This window comes from Apis laboriosa, unplaced genomic scaffold (genome assembly GCF_014066325.1).
Source record: "Apis laboriosa isolate Shangri-la unplaced genomic scaffold, ASM1406632v1 scaffold14_cov150, whole genome shotgun sequence".
Classification (NCBI taxonomy): Eukaryota; Metazoa; Arthropoda; class Insecta; order Hymenoptera; family Apidae; genus Apis; species Apis laboriosa.
Window position 1 is genome coordinate 2333769 of NW_025221798.1, and position 19065 is coordinate 2352833.

The 19065-nt window shown below is 35.8% G+C and overlaps 1 protein-coding gene across 3 annotated transcripts in view; it reads right to left on the minus strand.

The window, feature by feature from the left end:
• LOC122710671 (aryl hydrocarbon receptor nuclear translocator-like protein 1) overlaps nucleotides 1–19065 on the minus strand; it is a 42648-nt gene that overhangs the window by 17898 nt on the left and 5685 nt on the right. For all 3 annotated transcript variants that reach the window (XM_043928662.1, XM_043928664.1, XM_043928663.1), the window contains exons 2-5: nucleotides 17885–18341; nucleotides 10598–11101; nucleotides 8945–9016; nucleotides 6184–6421 (exon numbers count right to left, since the gene is read on the minus strand). In XM_043928662.1, coding sequence (XP_043784597.1) covers nucleotides 6184–6421; nucleotides 8945–9016; nucleotides 10598–11101; nucleotides 17885–18341 — 1271 coding nt within the window. The remainder of the gene's footprint in view (nucleotides 1–6183; nucleotides 6422–8944; nucleotides 9017–10597; nucleotides 11102–17884; nucleotides 18342–19065) is intronic.

Below are 19065 nucleotides of genomic sequence, written 5' to 3' on the forward strand. Positions count from 1 at the left end.
GTTTCTGTTCCTGGACCACTCAATGCGGTTACAAGAGCTGCATAAACGTGGTTGTACAACTGCAATGGATCCGTTCGTTATTAGTGTTGCGTTTAATTGATATACGAGTGCATAAATTAGTATTAATAGTGTTATATAAATTAAAATTACAATAATTCGTTCTTTTTTTTTGTTGAGTAATAATTGCATTGCAAATAGAATGAAGCACTCTTCGCGGTTCTTTTTTGAAAATTTAGTATATTAGTGTTGCGAGAGATAAAAGATCCACTCACGGGTTTGTTCGAGTTCAAATTGAGTGGATAATTTTGGTAGCCCTTCTGGCTACCTTTTTTTCTTCGCTTTTTTCTTTCAGCATCTCCTTGTGAAGAAAGCAGTCGTCGTTGAAAATACTCCAGGAGGATCAGGAACCAGGTAAATTTTTAAATTTCTGATAAGTGGGATTTCTCAAATTGTGAGAAATATTCTTGAGGATATTAAATTTACGCTTAATCATTTCGTATGAATGTCATTCTGCTTTTCTCCTTGTCGTCGAAAACCATCCTCGCCTTCCTCATCATTTTGTTATCAGATTCTTCATTGTCAGATTTCCATTTCTTCAAAACGATGCAATCACGAATCGTTTGCCATCCCTAAATTCTCTCGTTCCAAGCAATCAAATCCATAGTGTCTGTTCTCATAATTTTAGATCATCATTTTTTTTTTATCTGTACAACCTCATTCGCATTTTCTCTGATAATTAGAATTTAAGATATCAGAATTCATTCTGATAATTAGAATTTAAGATATTTGTATATAGGAATAATTATATTTTCAATAGGCAGATTAAGATAGATTTATAATTAATAAAACTATCTTAAAGATAATTTCATTAGATGAACTATTTTCGATGAAAATAATATCGATATAAGCAAGTACTTTATAAGAAAAATGTATATATAATTAAGTGCATGCTTAAATAAGGATACTGATTAAATAGATAAATAGAGAATTAATAGGCAGAATAATGTTTTCTGAGACATTTATTTTGCTTATTTTTTTAACTATCAATTATTTTTCATTTTCGCAATAATGAAAATGAAATATAACGATAGAAAGTATTTTTTAATCTAGATTTTATTTTTAGGCTTCAGGCCTTAATTTTTCTCATAATTTCTTTAATTGTTCGTTTTGCACAACGATCAATAGATTGAACGTTTTGCAAACGTCTGTCAGAGAAAGAAATTTCTCTGAAAGTGAATAATTTTTTGCGTCAAAGATGAACGATTAGAATGTGATAATTTCCTAACCTAATTCAATCCAATTTGACATGTGTAAGTATGGTAAGTCAGGTTAAAAAACTCGGTGGGTAAAAATAGGATACCGTCGATAAAAAAGGCAGAATGAAAAAATGTGAAAAAGTGTTGTTATTCGCTACAATATATTCGAAATTTAACATAATTGATTTTTAAGATCCTCGTTTCTGCGTAATTATCAATTTTTATTTAAAATATCGAAGTTTAAAGAAAGAAGAATCTTTACGGATATTTTAAATGGCAAAAATGCAGTTATAATGTAGTGGTTAATCAATTCAATCGATGGATGTCCCGTGAAGTAATAACTGGCTGCATAATATTCCTTGGAAAGATGTTGTAACGTTCGTAGATGCGTATCTGTATAATTGCACGTTATCGTTCGATGTAAAAAAACTAATAAAATGCTAAATAAGACATTATCGATAAAAATGCATGAATCAAATAATATTGTTCGTCTTTAATACCTGACGTCTAATAAATTTATATTTCATCACGGTATATTGATTAAATATCAGAAAAATTGTTTTTCATCGATTAATGGACAGTTTTATTTAATCGGTATTTGCATAATGAGAATATATCTAAAATACGGGATAATTAATTATTATTATTTTTTTCATTCGGTTGAAAAATCTCTAATGGAAAAATTTCATGATTCTATTTTTATTGTCACACAATTATCGTGTTAAATATGTTAGGAATTAATAAGTTTCGAGATATAGGATATTTGTATCAATTGTATCAATTTTTCCCCCAAGCTTTTAATTATCGATTCATTTATTTCGATTCAAGATCTAAAAAATAATTTAATCTACAGGCATAATAAATTTACGGCAACTGGATTATAAACTCTTTTTTCACTTTAGATAATGTTTTATCTATCGTGTTTCATTATAAAAAAAAAAAAAAAAAAAAAATCGCGTATTCTATAACAAAGTTGTACGTTTCATCACTTTCTTATACATTTTAAAAATTTCTAATAACATCAGTCTAGTGAAACAATTAAAAAAAGTCGCACCTATCATCACTTTAATTACAATCATTTGGTGAAAACAGACTACAACTACAACCGAATACGTTCCATCGTATCAATGGAATATAACGCAACAAAGAGGTTATGTTACCGATCTTTACCTTCGAAGCGTTTATTTTCAGAAACTCGGATGCCAAGAGGCACAAGTAACCGATACAATTATTCCATTTTTTTTTACGCGACGTTGATCCAAGGATGCATGGTTTTACATGGTTAACGTCCCTGGAAATGTTAATTTATCCGCGAACCGGATACGTGTATCGACGGTGGTAATGAACGGTGGCGAGGCAATGAAAGTTTCAATGGACAATAATGGTGGCTGGCGCGGCGTGGTGGGTTACGATTCGAGAGCCGGTTGGTATGCCGGGTGTGGTCACTCGTTTCGAATATTTAGCCGCACGGGATAGAGCGCCGCGGCAAGGAAAGCGCCCCGATAAAAGATAAACCTATCTACTTACCGTGTATATCTAGCCGACAGTGAAAAATGCCCGCCAAGCGGCCGACACGAGCTCCGTGCTCAGTCGCGTGACGGAATCTAAAGTGAAAAGGAACTCGTGTCGAGGCTCATTCTTAAAGACTCGAGACTCGCTCGAGTATAATAATATGTACGTATAGGGCGTTACACGATACTCGCTCTTACGTTATGATTCTTAAAGAGATGGAAGAAGTTGGGTTTCTTACGTGCTCGAAGTGGACGAGTTTGACAGATTTTGAGGTTATGTCTACTTTTTTTTTTTTTCTTTTTTACAACGTATTATACGTTGAAAATTTTTTGTTGATTGATTGATTAGGAGTAATTTCGATTAGTATTTCTATATTTTTGTTATATATATATATATATAAAATATATATAAAATATATATAAAATATATATAAAGATTCTATTTGTTCTATTTAAAATTAAGTGCCTCCAGATCGAACATATACGGAGAATTATTTAATTTTACTTCAATGAAATTTTTATTCTGTCTTCTCATATACCATTCGAGAACTTTTACAGTTATAAATTCATTCGTGAAACATCTTATGTATGTATATTACCCGAGTACGTTTCTGCACACACCCTGCACCTTGACTCGTTAACAATATACCGTTATACTTGTTACGTTTGTTTATAGCTTGTTTGAAAATTGGATCGTGAAAATAGAATGTTGATAGAGATCGCGAGATATCTTTCCCTCGTTGGAAACATTTTGAGAAAGATTTTTCTCGACGTTGTTTTTTTTTTCCCTTTTTGGAAATGATCATTCGTGAGAGGAAATTTGTACAATTTCATAACACGTCCACGTCGAATGATTTAATCCAATCTAGTATTAGCCTTACGTTACCAGCCAAGCAATACGAGCCAGCCATAATATATATATAAAGGATAAAGGATACGGACAAGTAATAAGCAAGATAACTCTAACGCTAAGATAAAAGAAACAGCTTGCTTTCGTTTCTTTTTTTTTTTTTTTGCAATTTGCTTATATAATTATTTTTCGTATTTTAAAAATAAATGAGAAAAATTACACGAAATATCTCGAGTCAATCGCGTTTCAATCTCGCGAGTAGGAAAGAACGATCAACAGATAGTTGATACGATGATACCCCGTCGATAATCGATGATGTTCAGAAGCTCGATCGAGGTAAACGGCTTGGGCAAAAGGTATTATCAACGGCGACGCGTAATTGCAGATCTACATGCCTCGTACCCTTCTCTTTCACCCGTCACAGAGGCCGATCTCTGTGAAAAATGTGTAGCACGCCGGAGAAAGGTTAGCCACGGCTATTAGATATACTATATACAGTTCAGTGGTTCTCAGTTACGTGTATCATAGTACGAGTGACAGGAGGCGAAGTTCCTTCGATCAACTGTCCACAATTCTCTTCTGATTATATACGGTCGATTATTACTGAATATATAATATTTATAATTTTAATTATAATAAAAGTTTCTTTCTAATTGAAAAAAAAAAATAAACCAGAGGTTCTCTAATGGAGAATATTTCCTTCAAACGGAAGTATTGGAAATAATGGATAATTGCTTCGATTGTGAGGATAATCGTGGAAATATTCTTCGTTTTCTATTCTACAAGAATCGATGATGGTAATAATTTAAGAGAATTTTTCGTTTCTTATTCGATTTCGAATAAGGGAACCACTGTTAACAGTCTCTTACGATTGCAAAACGCACGGGACGGCCTTTTACAACGAGCTACGAGTAAAAACTTTTCCCCCGCATTGCTTCCAATTAGCGGATTAATGACTTTGGCTTTAACGCGATCGCACTTGCGAACTCGCATGGGAAAACGGACGCGGAGAGGGAGTCGAAAGTGAAACCCTTCCGTGACCGATGATTTCGTTCGATCGTTTCATCGAATTCTTTCGTCTCGCCTTCGATCCTTTTTTTTTTTTTCTTTTCCTCGTGAAAAATATTTTCCTCCACAATAATTTAAGATTATTTTATCGATTACAATTATTCGAAAGATGGAATAATTATACGTAATTGGAAACGAGTATTGGGATTCGCATCGCTCCTTTTTCCTCATTTGTTCTGAAAAATTGTGTAAAGTACGAAAAAGATATATTGCAAGTGTAATAAAAATAAAAACGTCGATTCTTATGTACGATCCAGTTGTTGCTTATCTAATTATCTTCAATTAGTGGAAAATTGATGAAAAGGTGAAACGAAATTGTCGCGTATGATATATATATATAAAGAAAACGTGTTCGAGGCGAGCTATTCGAATTACGCAAGTGATTCTGAAATACCAGGAAGTCTTACTCGAATGGTATGCACAATCGTATCTCCTATCTCGTTTTCCGAATACGGAATAGGTAATGGCGTATAATCTCATCGTCGGAATCGGTCACTTTCAGACTTTTAGCCGAACTATATACCCGTTTCTCCCTTTCCTTTTGCAATCGTAGCAATAATAACGCCTATCAACCACCGCTCGAATCACGCGTTATTATCATTTCTCTTTTTCTACTCGACCGTATATTTCAACCAACTTTTGTGTTATTTTAATAACAAGTAGTAAAGCAAGATAAAGATTATTATTCTCTTTTTTTTTTAAATTTTGAACCTCGACATATTCGACGTATTCGTGCGTAATCAATTTTTGTATTATTTTAATAGGAATAGTAGTGGGAAGAGATGAAGATATTTTTCGACAATTAACTCTGTAAATTTGATTTTTAGAGAGGAAAGTGGATTATTTTCCAGCTTATAGATATCTCGAGTTCGAAAAAATTAAAATTTCCTCGATCGAGTGCAGAAAATTTTCAATAATTCGATCCCGTGGTTGCGCAACGAGGTTTCGCGACTTCTCTCCGCGACTCATACCGCGCGCCATTCGACAGGTTGGCATATCTTCCAATGACGCAACGAGCCGTGTAATAGCCGCCGCGTTAAAAACTTATCGGCCGAATCACAATGTTGCGTCGACAGTTTACGATCCACGATTCCTTTCGTATCTGCTCATCTCGTTCGAGGTGTTCGAAATCGTTCCTTCATCTCGAATTTCGAAAAAAGAAGCGGGAAAAATGTGGACTCGATTTGAAACGGGACGAGGAAAAAACCTATTGACATTTATCCGCTGTTTAATAAATAAAACGGGACGCAATAAAGCGCAACGTCGTCGTACGTGATTCGATACGATTCGACGTTTGCATTTCTAACGAAGCAATAATACCATCGTTTCGATACCATGGAATCGTTTATTACGCTTCTTCGTTCCTTTCCAATCCTCGATAAATCAACATCTCGAACTTGCCGAATCTTTTTCGTTTCCATATCGAAAATTTAAAAATGTTTTTAAAACAAGATGGTGGATATTTTTTTAATTTATTTTCGATTTTAGTACTACTCACTTGAAGTATGAGCGTCTTGAGCTCTTGATCGCTGAGGAACGCCGGCTTGTAGTGGCCCTCCGTGTACGAGGTGACGGCGCCCAGAATGGTCTTCAAGTGTTGGACAGCCATCCTGAGCACGGTCAGCTTGTCGAGTTTGCGGGACATGGCGTGGCACATGGGCACCATTGCCGAAAGCTCGGTTATGTACGTGTTCATTTTGTCCCTTCTCCTTTTCTCGATCTCGCTGTGATTTTGCCTGAAAGAACAACGAAGGGGAAAGGGAAAGGGGAAAAATAATAATAATCGTTTTTTTTTAGAAATTTAGAATTCGAGCCGTTTTTCCAGATACACGTGATTTTGGAAATTCTGGGGATCCTTTTGAATAGAAATTTCTTCGAAACATTTTGGGAGTTTTTCTAGGAATTTTTTGGAAATTTTATAGGGATATTTTTGCGAATCTTTTGAATGTGTCTTTAAATAGAGACTTTTTTTCGAGATAGATGTGAAATTTTGAGTGAATGTTTTTTAAGGGAAAAGGAAAGGATCCTTTGGCAACCAATGCAGATTTTTAGTAGAAATTTCTTCGAAACACTTTGAGAACTTTTCTAAAAATTTTTTGGAAATTGTATAGGGATTTTTTTGCGAATCTTTTGAATGTATTTTAGATAGAAACTTTTTTTCGAGATAGATGTGAAATTTTGGGTGAATGCTTTTTAAGGGAAAAGGAAAGGATCCTTTGGCAACCAATTGCAGATTTTTAGTAGAAATTTCTTCAAAATATTTTGAAAGTTTTTCTAGGAATTTTTTGCGAATCATTTGAATGTACTTTGGTTAGTTTTTTTTTAAGATAAGTGAATCAGATTTTGGAAATTTTTAAGGAAAAAGGAAAGGATCCTTTGGCAACCAAATGCAGGTTTTTAGTAGAAATTTCTTCGAAACATTTCGAGAACTTTTCTAGGAATTTTTTGGAAATTTTATAGGGACTTTTTGCGAATTTTTTGGATATACTTTGGAGACTTTTTTTCGAGATAGATGTGAAATTTTGGAATGCTTTTTAAGGGAAATGGAAAAGATCCTTTGCCAATGAAGATTTTTATTAGAAATTTCTTCGAGAAACTTTTTTTGGAAACTATATAAGGACTTTAGATACAGACTCTGAGAGATTTTCTTTCTCGTCGATCCCCTTTTTCATCATCCTCCTTTATAAAAGATACGTAATCGAAACGCGAGAGAAGAGAATACAGAAAAAAATTGCTGTAATCGTGGAGAAGCGCGAGATATCGAAGAGATGGCGAGTTAAACTTCTTCTCCTTCTCGAAGAAGAAGAACACGCGACGATCCAGCCGGAGGAGGGAGGGGAATCAATTATAAATAAAGGCGATTCAAGCTGATAAACGCCGCTTTTGTGAGCTGCGTCGCATCACGATTGTGATTTGACCGTGAGGAATTCGCATTCATGCCTCCGTGGCGATCAATTGGCCGGGCCGGAAGTCGCGGCTACGAGAAACTAGTTTCGATTTATTCGAGCCCAACCACAACCACTATTACTCGCCCACTCTTTATTAATCTGAACGTCATCAACGCGTCCAATTATCATTCTCTTCCTTCATCGCCTCGTTTTTTAAAAAAATATCTTAAGGAATCGGCGTTATTTTTCCGATTCGATGTAACCCCCCTCCCTTAATTCTTTCCCTTAAAATTTACATTGGCACGAGAGTCCAATTATTATTCTCTTTCTCCATTGCTTTGTTTTTTAAAAAGATCTTAAAGAGAGTTAACGAATTTTTTCGATTCGATGTAACCTCCCTCCCTTAATTCTTTAAAGTCCTTCCTTAAAATCCACAAGAGTCCAATTATTATTATTATTTTTTTTTCATCGTTTCGTTTTTTAAAAAGATCTTAAAGAGAGTTATCGAATTTTTCGATTCGATGTAACCTCCCTCCCTTAATTCTTTCCCTTAAAATCCACATTGGCATAAAAGTCCAATTATTATTATTATTATCTCTCTAACCTCTCTCCTTTATTTCCTTTCCCGTTTCTTCCTTAAAATCCACATTGGCACAAGAGTCCAATTATTATTCTCTTTCTCCATCGTTTCGTTTTTTAAAAAAATCTTAAAGGGATCGGCATTATTTTTCGATTCGATGTAACCTCCCTCCCTTAATTCTTTCCCTTAAAATTCACATTGGCACAAGAGTTGGCACAATTATTATTCTTTTTCTTCAACCTTTCCTTTTTTTAAAAAAAATCTTAAAGAGAGTTAACGAATTTTTTCGATTCGATGTAACCTCCCTCCCTTATTTCTTTCCCTTAAAATCGACATTAGCACAAGATTTCAATTATTATTATTATTATTATTATTATTATTATTATCTTTCTTCATCGTTTCGTTTTTTAAAAAAGATCTTAAAGAGAGTTAACGAATTTTTTCGATTCGATGTAACCTCCCTCCCTTAATTATTTCCCTTAAAATCGACATTGGCACAAGAGTAGATTGGATTAATGACGCGATCGACGAAGCCAGAGGAAGGAACGAAGGTGGGTCAAGGTGGCGAGCGTACCTTGGCAATAATACCTGACATAATACAACGCGTAACCGTTGACCAAGCTTTTAAAAACACGTTGATGCGGTTTCCTCGCTCGAATTGGGAACGGGTCGCGGTTTCCACGATTCGATTATTGATTTCGATTCCTTCGAAATTGACTAAATCGATTTTTTTATTATTATTATTATTATTATTATTATCACTTTCAATCGGTTTATTATACGATGCTTACTTTTTACTGTCGTCGTTTGTGCGAACTGATTTGGCATCGTCTCCCGCGTCGTCCAATAAATCACTACCGTCGCTGGAACAGAAAGAAAATAGAATCGTTGTAGATGGGTTAGAGCATTTTTTATTCACAGAGTATTACAAATCGTAAATTTAACGTTTCGTTATTTCGTGTATAGGAAATTATGGTTCCCTTTTTTTTTTTTTTTTTTTTAACTTTCGTTAGACTATGGGGAATAATGTAAATGTAAATAATAATTAAAGGAAGACCTACGCGAAACGTCAAGAAACAGCAAGGGTATGTAACTAACGAATCAATTTCTTGGGTGGTGGTGGACCCCTTTGAAAATTTCACCAACTTTCCTCCTTCCCACTGCTTCGTAAGCTTCTCGAGACACGCTTAATTTTCACATTTTCTTTCTTTTTTTTTTTTCCCCCTTCCCCTTGGATAATATTCATTCTAAATTTAAGTGAAAATTTATCCAAATGGTTTAATAATCTCATCCAATTATTCAAATCAAAAGCGATTGTAAACCTTATTATAATTATCGTATCAGAAATCAGGAATAATTAATGTTGCACAGAATTTATATTTTAAATTAATAATTAAAAAAAGAAAAAAGAGTCGACTTCATCGAGTAATATTCCTACGTAAATTAATATATATACAATTTTTTTTTAACAAGTAAAAAAAATATTTATACAATTTCCACCTCACATTGTACATATAAGATAGAAATTCAGGCTCGATGTTAGGAAGATAGGAAAGTTAGGGGAGAAAAATTTCGACGCGCTTTGAAAACTCGCCTCGAACTCGAAATTGGATAGATTCCGGTCAGGGAGGCCGTCGATTCAACCGAAGCTCGATTTCGACCGCGAGCTTCGACCGGGCCCCCCNACGCGCTTTGAAAACTCGCCTCGAACTCGAAATTGGATAGATTCCGGTCAGGGAGGCCGTCGATTCAACCGAAGCTCAATTTCGACCGCGAGCTTCGACCGGGCCCCCCGAGAGAGAAAGCGAGAGAGAAACCGAGCGAGCGAGAGAGAGAGAGAGAGAGAGAGAGAGAGAGAGAGAGAGAGAGACGAATCTTGGCCTCTAAGTTAATGATTAACTTAACCCTTTGAGCGGGTAACCGACACCTTGATTGGAGTAATTACTCCAACTTGGCTTGGAAGAGAAACGTGGTCGAAAAGAGGGGAAGGGGGTGTCGATTGGCAAGAAGGGTTGAAACCGGGGGGGAGAGAAATATGTTTCCAGATGGAAATGTCACTCTCGAATGCGTTTATCTGGCTTCCGTATGCTCTCTCCACTCCCTCCCTCCCTCGATCTATAGGCAATGGGTTAATGTGTGTAACAGTTGAATATTCTGTACGACTTCCGTCTGTATTTCAATTGTATGGAGGTACGCGTGTGGAGTAATATCTTACACTTTTTCTCGATTGAAATTAAATCTTACGAATCTTACGTAATAAATTCACCAAAAATTCCAATTCTTCCCTATCTGTATATCGTAATCCAATCCCTGAAAGACCGATCCAATTTAATCAAAAAAAAAAAAAAAAAAAAAAAAAAAAAAAAGGGAAAAAGAAGAAAGCGAGCGACAAACAAAATTTCTTCTTCCTTCTCGAAAAAGAAAAGGAGAAAAAATTAACTTACTGGCAGGACAGTTTCCGCTTCCTGGAAACGGCGACGAACTCGTCCGAGGTGTCTGTGGTGGGCGGTCCGTGGGTGGGGGTGGTGGAGGCGCTTCGTTGATGATGATGATGATGATGATGGTTGTGGTGGTGGTGGTGGTGGTGGTGGTGGCCGCGGTGGTAGTGATGGCCGGAGGCGGGTGCCTGGTCGGGGACCATCGTCGAGGGTGTCTCCATGTGCTGGGGCGGTTCAGCCCCCGTCACGATCCGCGGGGTGGTGTGGTTGGCGGTGGCTGTGGTGGTGGTGGTGGCGGCGGCGGCGGCGGCGGCGGTGGTGGTGGTGGCGGCGATGGTAATGGTGGTGGTGCTGGGGGTGGCGGTGGTCGTGGTGGTGTCGTCGGTGTTGCTGGTGGCGGGGGTTGGAGTCAGGCTGAGACCTTCGCCACCCCCCGCCGAGGCGGCGGTTACTTCTCCCACCCCCGATCCCGTACCTATGTCGCCGAAGTAAACCGTGGAACACGAACTTCTGTAAAAAGTAATCGCGTCGGTTGTGATAATAATTGAATAAGGGATGGAAGATGATGTATAGGAGAATGTAATACTGGTTGAGAGTTATAGTATTGAGAGTTTGTATTAGTTGGAATTGTATTGGATAGTATATATGGGATATAAGATAGTGGGATTTGGTGTTGAGAAAGTTGTCACGTTTGTTTGTTGGTGGTAGTTGTAATTATGGTATTTGAAATGATAATTTAGGATAATATGTGGAAAATGTTGAATAGTAATGAAGGTAATAAAAGTGATAATTTAGGAAAATGTAGAAAATGTTGGATTATAATGAGATAGTGGGATTTGGAATAAGAAAGCTTGTAACTATAGTATTTGAAATAATATAGGGAAGGATAATATGTAGAAAATGTTGAATTGGAATTACAATGAGATATTGGGATCTGGAATAAGAAAGTTGTTATGTTTGTTGATAGTATACTTGTAACTATTTAAAATGATAACTTAAAGAGAGATAATATGTAGAAAATGTTGAATTGTATGTTGGAATTATAATATAAAGGATAATAAGTAAAGTAGAATAAGCAGGGAAGAATAATATATAGAAAATGTTGAATTATATCTTGGAATTATAATATGAAGGATAGTGAAGGAAGTAAAGTGAGTAGGGAAGGATAATATGTGGAAAATGTTGAATTGCATGTTGGAATTATAATAGGATATTGGGATTTGGAATAAGAAAGCTGTTATATTTGTTGGTTGTACTTGTAACTGTGGTATTTGAAATAATAATTTAGGGAAGGATAATATAATAGAAAAGAATAGAAATATGATAGAAAATGTTGAATTATATGTTGGAATTAGTAATAGTGGGATTTGGAGTAAGAAAGTGTATGTTTATTGATAATTGTAATTATAATATTTGAAATGATAATTTAGGGAGGAACAATGTATATAAAATGTTGAATTACATGTTGGAATTATAATATAGAGGATAATAGTAATAGTAAGGAGATTTGAAATAAGAAAACTGTTATGTTTATTGGTGATACTTGTAACTATAATATTTGAAATAATTTAGGGAAGGATAGTATGTAGAATTGGAATTATAATGGGATATTGGGATCTGGAATTAGAAAGTATGTTTGTTGATAGTACTTGTAACTATTTAAAATGATAATTTAAGAAGAGATAATATGTGATAATATGTAGAAAATGTTGAATTACATGTTGGAATTATAATGTAAAAGATAGTAATAGGAGATAGTAAGATTTGGAATAAGAAAGTTGTTATGTTTATTGATAGTACTTGTAACTATTTAAAATGATAATTTAGGAATGGATAATATATAGAAAATGTTGAATTTTATGTTGGAATTATGAGATAGTGGGATAAGAAAGTATATATTTGTTAATGGTACTTGCAGCTATGGTATTTGAAGTGATAATTAGGGAGAGATAACGTCAAGGATAGTAATAAAGGTAATGAAAGTAATAAAAATGATAATTTAGGAAGAGATAATATATAGAAAATGTTGAGTAACAGTGTTATGATATAAAGCAATAAGATCATGGTATTTGAGGTGAGAGTATATGATTGAAAATGATAATTTAAGCGATAAAAGTGTATTAATAGCAGTCTTGTCGTTTAATTTGAAAAATTAGATTGAGAAATGATGATATTTAGAAGATAAAAGATAATAACAGAATAATACCAATGATGAAATTTAATAATCATGTACAGACTGCCATTGATTTAAAAACTCTAATTTCTTGTTACTACCAATTTTTCACAAGATATGTCCTTCTGTTGGATTAAAATAACAAATAGAAAGTGGAATACTTAAAAATAAATCGGATAACTAGTTGGACACAATAGAGAATGAATCTAGATATGATGAAGCATTTGAATGGTTTGATTAATACAGCTTACACGTTGACAAGCGGTAGTTGCAAACTGGTTTTTCGCTTCTTATATCCGCTTTTTTCCATGTTAGAATCTCAATAGGTTGACATATAGATCTTGTTGCTCGAAATAAATGATCGTTCGACCGAGAACGCTTGCAAGTTATCATTGGATCAAGAGCTATCGTTGGAACAAGCTTCTTGATAATTTGTTAAAACAGATTCATTTTCAAGTAACAACGCGAGCTTGAAAGTCATCCTCCAAATTCCAAATACCGAAATCGATAGGAATAAATTTCTACACGTTGAAATAAAAAATTTCCAATTTTTCCTTCTCCTTACGCAAAAAAAAAAAAAAAAAAAAAAAAAAAATCTTACGCATGTTTAATTCATGCAATTAACTCGACTCGACTTCCGTCTAATGCCAACCACGCACACCTCTAAAACAAAAGTATATACTCGTTTCTTGTAGATCAATTTACTTATATAGCGATAAATCAAGTTTCCAACCACCCGATTCCTTTTCTAATTCCCAATTCATTGGAATAGAAGTCAACTCGATTGACCATACTCGTGCATTTCACTGTTAATAAATTTCCTGCACGGATTAAAATTCCTCGAAAAATCAATATATATATATATACTTGATATTTAAGTCTTTCTCGCGAAATAGTGGATCGTATCGAATTTGCCACCAATTATCGATATCGCTCCTTGTGATATATACTTTTTACTATTTTTTTTTTTTTCCATCAGAGATATCAGATGCATTGCATACACCGTTGCAAATTCACGCTTCATCGAGCACTCGCTTTTCCCTTTTTTTCATATCCCTTTTTCTTCGTGTTCAGTTATCGTATAACAGTGCAACAATGTGCAGGAACAGTTTTTTCCTTTTTCTCTCTCTTTCTCTCTCGATTTCCAATGAAATCTGTTGGAACAGTTTTGTCTAATTTCTTGGAATGGAACGCGTTTTTTTTCTTTTTCGAGAAATTTGTTTCGAGCAACATGGCGACGCGTCACATTTGAAAATGTAAAATTATCGAGCTTCTTCGATAAACGTGCATTATGTAATTTAAATGAAAATAGTGCAAATAATACGTTATCGTAGTTTGTCGTCTATTTTCTGTCTAAAAACGTCGAGGGATAATTTAAATGAAAACGTGGTAATGATTTCTCTCGATTTTTCTCGATCATGTGTGATATTTAGAAATTAGAAATTCTTACGTATCCTTTCTAAGAATCTGGAGCGAGGTTCAATTTATTTTTCCCTGCAAGGAAGGTGCAATGAAAATTTTAAAGCCTCTCAAGATTTCTAATTAAATTAGTAAATAAATTGGATATGATATCTTTTTAAATATAGTAGGAATTATTGTTAGAAAGAAATCGAAGGAAATATTAATTTTCTATTCGCTCGTAAATTTCCAAAATAAAAAATTCGATCGTAACCTTATTTTCGAATAATTTTCAAAGTATCAAATAAAATCGCGTCCAGAAACACTTTACATCCTCCGCCTGGATTAATAAAAATAACTTTCGAATTATAAAATTTCCAAAAGTCAAAAAAATTAAATTAAATCAATTCGATTTTCAATACTTAAGAACGAAAATCGAGAATCGAGGAGACGAGAGGAAGGAGAGGAGAGAATTTGGAGAAGGAGCGATCCCCTGCTCGACAATAGTTTCCTACGTAGTCGAGGAAAAAGACGCGGCGAAGGCCACGTATCTACGCCGGCGGCGTATGAGTAGTTCCGTATATTATGATGTAACCTACACGATTAGCGTAATTCTATTTATTCATAGATACGTCAGTGCACGCGACGTTGCTGGTATCGCGCTTTTGCAATAGTCGCACGCGATGCCTTCTCAAGTTCTACGTCCGCGCGATTATATTATATCCTTCCTCTCTCTTTCTCTTCCTCGTAAAAGGAAAATTATGATCCTTTTCTTTCTTTCCTCCTCATATCGTATAATAATAACGCGTATAAGAATGGTAAAATATATTTTACTTTCGTTCGTTTCAAGACAAATGATTAATTTCGGTCAATATTGGGAAAGGAAAAAAATTCACTATTTAACGGAACTCGATGCGCAGAAGAATCTCGCTCGAGTGTGCGCACATAATTTTAATCTCCTTTGCCGTCTCCTCGTATCGTAATTATACGCTAGCAGTATATTCGGTGGAATGGAAAGCAGCGAGGAGTATCAAGTTTGCAAATTACTGTTACGATGTTATCGATATTATGATCGTAATCTTTAATCCCTATTCGGCAGAATATTCGATCGGGCGTTATCTCTTACGCGTCATCGCGGATTAGGAAATGTACACGTACGAGTTACACGTTGTTACGTAACTTCGTAAAGAAGATTGCGGGACGAGTGTAACACGGAATCGAGCGTATGTGTATGTGTGCGTATGCGTGCGCGTTCCATTCGATCGATGTATTTTGTTTACGTATTATATTTGTGACGGATTATTTTTTTTTTCAGTTTACTTTAAGGTATTATACGTTTTTCTTTAAGGTGTTATATTATTGTAAAATTAATTATTTGAAATTATCTTTCGGAGTATAATTCAAGGAGTAGATTTCGTTCGATGATTGAATTTTAAATTCCTGTAAAATGTTTAAGGGGTGATTATTTTTCATTCAAAGTTGAGTCAAAAAATTCGAAATCTAAAATTAAGCTAAATTAATATAAATGTCGAATTTTATTCAAATATTTTCAATAATAATTTTTCTTGGATTTCAACGAATTTTGTAATTCTCTCTCTTTTCAAAAGAACGTTTCTTCTTTCCTAATTCTCCACGCAATTCTAATTATAAAATACATCCCGTACCGACGTATAATTTATCATTTTTATTCGTCACGAGTGCAACAGATCCCCTGCTGAAACTCGTTTCTCTAACATTTCCATATTTTCACAATCCATATGCAACGTCCAGAAGAACGATTACAACTTGGAGAAAAAGAGAGAGAGAGAGAGATAAGAAAAAAGAGAGATATGAAAAATATAAGAAGACGCAATCGTCGTCCATGCACATTTGCAACCCGTGCCATTTACCTTTCAACAACATTCGAGAACCCTGCCTACCGCCTGCTCGTTTTTAATACCGCAACATCATCCTCATCTCCAATACAATTAATTATCGCCAAGCGAGTTACGCCGTCGTCCTCGAGAACGATCCTCGTCCAATTTCTTCTCTCGTAAGATTCGATTACACGATTCGTTCCCTTTAAACAATCCCGTTCGAATTAACATTAAAAACCTTTCAATATTCATTTCCAATTTCCCATATTTCTAATCTTCCTCCTGTGAAACGAAAGATAGGGCTCAAAGTTATTTTTTCAGCTTATATTGCAATTTATCCATTTCGTAAAAAATTATTAAAATTATATTATTCATTTTCATAAAAAAAATGTGTACAACGTGAAAATACAATCGAACGACTTTTAATATATTCGAGACGACTGTGCATCGCGAAAGGATAGCGATTTGACAGCTCGAAAGAAAGGTTAGGTTAACTGACCGCTCTCGAGGACTCTCAGATATAGAATCGCCTTGCGCAACATTGTTTTATAAATCGGTTCTCGACGCGGTTGGGAAAGAGGAAAGTCGGAATGGAACACCCCTTTTTCGAGTTTTCTACCTCGCGCGGAATTGCGCAGAAACTTGGGAAGAAACGTGGTTTGGATTCGTGGCACGCCTTCGAAACAGATTATCTTCTATCTCCTTGCTCGATCGACAGGATTCGTGCCGCCTTTTACCGGTTTATAAGAAAATTCTTCTTGTGACGCGTGTTCTTTTAATGGAAATAATTAGAAATGGAAATCTTTTTTTTTTTTTTTTTTTTTTTTACTTTAGAATCGAAACTTTACTTAGGTTTCTCTCAATTAACTTTTTTTTTTCTTTTGAATTATTACGAAATTTTCAACGAAACTCCGTCCGTCACATAACCTAAAAGCGAGGGAAGCGTGGTCCGTGAACCTTTTAATAAACTGATAACAGCGATATCATCGTCCCAAGTGTTGTTTAGTGAAATGGTATTCCGTGAAAAGTGTGTGGTATTAATCTCGATTTATAACCGCGAAAGAATGTTTCTCCCTCCTCGAGATTCCCCATTGTTTGACGCGTACGTATAATCACGTGACAAACTGTCGAGCGTGATCTCATTCATTGTTTCATTGTTGTAAATATCGAAAATAATAATAATAACAATAATAATAATTTTAAAGAATAATAAAGAAAATATCAATAATAATAAAGAAAAGATCGTTCGAAAAATTAGAATTTTTCTTTTTTCACTTTTCAATTTGTACGATTGCGATTTTTTTTATCGTTCAAGTTTTATTATCACGTAAAACAGAAAGGAAAAATTGAAAAGTAGGTGGCTTCTGCCATTTGAGGTAATTGGATGGATATCTCGTTTGAAGAAAATTTCATATTATTAAATTTATTGAATTTATTCTACGGATAAAGAAAATGGAAAATTGATCTCTTTTACCGAGCGAGAAATTGTATGAATGTTCGATCGAAATGGCGATCGAAATCCACGAGGAATCCAGCAACGATTAACGAGATCACGTGGATGATTCGAGGCTAGCCAAAGCAACGCGAGATAATCGTCTTATTATGCGTCTGGTTATGTCACGAAACCATCATATTCCCATCATATCCGTCTGCCGATCAGACCGATTCGATCCCGATTCGATCGACGAATAAAATTTCTTCTTACGACTCTTTCTCCTCTCGAATAACGATGATTAAACGCGACGAAAATTTATCTATTTACAAAACGAAACCTAAAAAATTGATTGAAAATATTCCAACTGGAACGTACAAACAACACACAGAGTCAATTTTTCTTTTTTTCTCTCTTTTATTTTTTCCACTTACTCTTGAACAGCCGAGAGACTATAGTAACTCCCCTGTTGATGCTGCTGTTGCTGGTAGGGGTCGGGCGCCGACAAAATGGCGGGAACCTGGCCACCACCTCGATTGTCCTGATGGATCCTCGACTGCAGCTCGTCCAACGAGATGAACTCTTCCTGCTGGTGTTCCCGGCCAGGGGGGGGCTGGTGGAGGAGGTGAGCGTAGCTCTGCGCCATATCCTGGGCGACCATCTCCTGCTCGGGCCCCCTTTGGAAGCACAACAGGTCCTCCAACTCCTCCCTCTGCTCCCGATACCTTTCTATCTCCGGCTGTTCGCGGGGGTAACGGCGGCGATGATCCTGCTGGCTCTCTTGGGCCTGGCGAAGGGGCGGGGGGGTGGTGTTCACGCGGGTGCCATCGCCGACCACCACCGCGACATCGTCCCCCATGACACCACCGCTGTCCGCCAATAATCCACCCTCTGGGGACCAGCCAGTTTCTTTCTTTTTGCGCTCTCAGAGGCGCGGTTGCAACGTGTGAACGAGTCGAAACGAGGGGGAGGGGGGATCTTTTTTGGAAATAATTTTCCAATAATTTTGGAAGTCGAGTGTTTTCGAGACTCTCGTCTGCTCGGGGAAAAAGTTGGATTTTCCGTTTGGAAATTTCGAACGAGTTAAAATTTTATTTTTGCGAATCCTGTTTTCGAATATGGGAAGAGTGACGAGATCGAATCGAATTAATTTTTTAATATCGATTAATGGGAGATTGGGAGAGATATGGGATCGTCGAATCGGTTTGGAATATTACTGGACGATCGGATATTAGTTCTTTTCCTCGAATCAAGATTTCGTGTTATTACGGTAAGATTCTAGTCGTTGTTTAATTACGTAATTATTTGCCGCGGTTTATCGTCTCGATGGAACGAGGAGAGAGCTTTCTTGAATAGAAAGGAGATTGAACGCCTAATACCGATCTAGGGAATTGGAATTGTGCGTGATAAAACGTGTAATTAATCGAGAAAATTATTCCATTCTCTCCGCTCCTCGTTCGAAAAATAGTTTCGTTTTTTCGCGCGAGTGTCGCTAGTCGAACGTTCATCCAGCCAACTTCACTGTAGAGTAGAAATTTTTGGATCGTTCGGAAAGTAGTTTCGTTTTTTCACGCGAGTGTCGCTAGTCGAACGTTCATCCAGCCAACTTCACTCT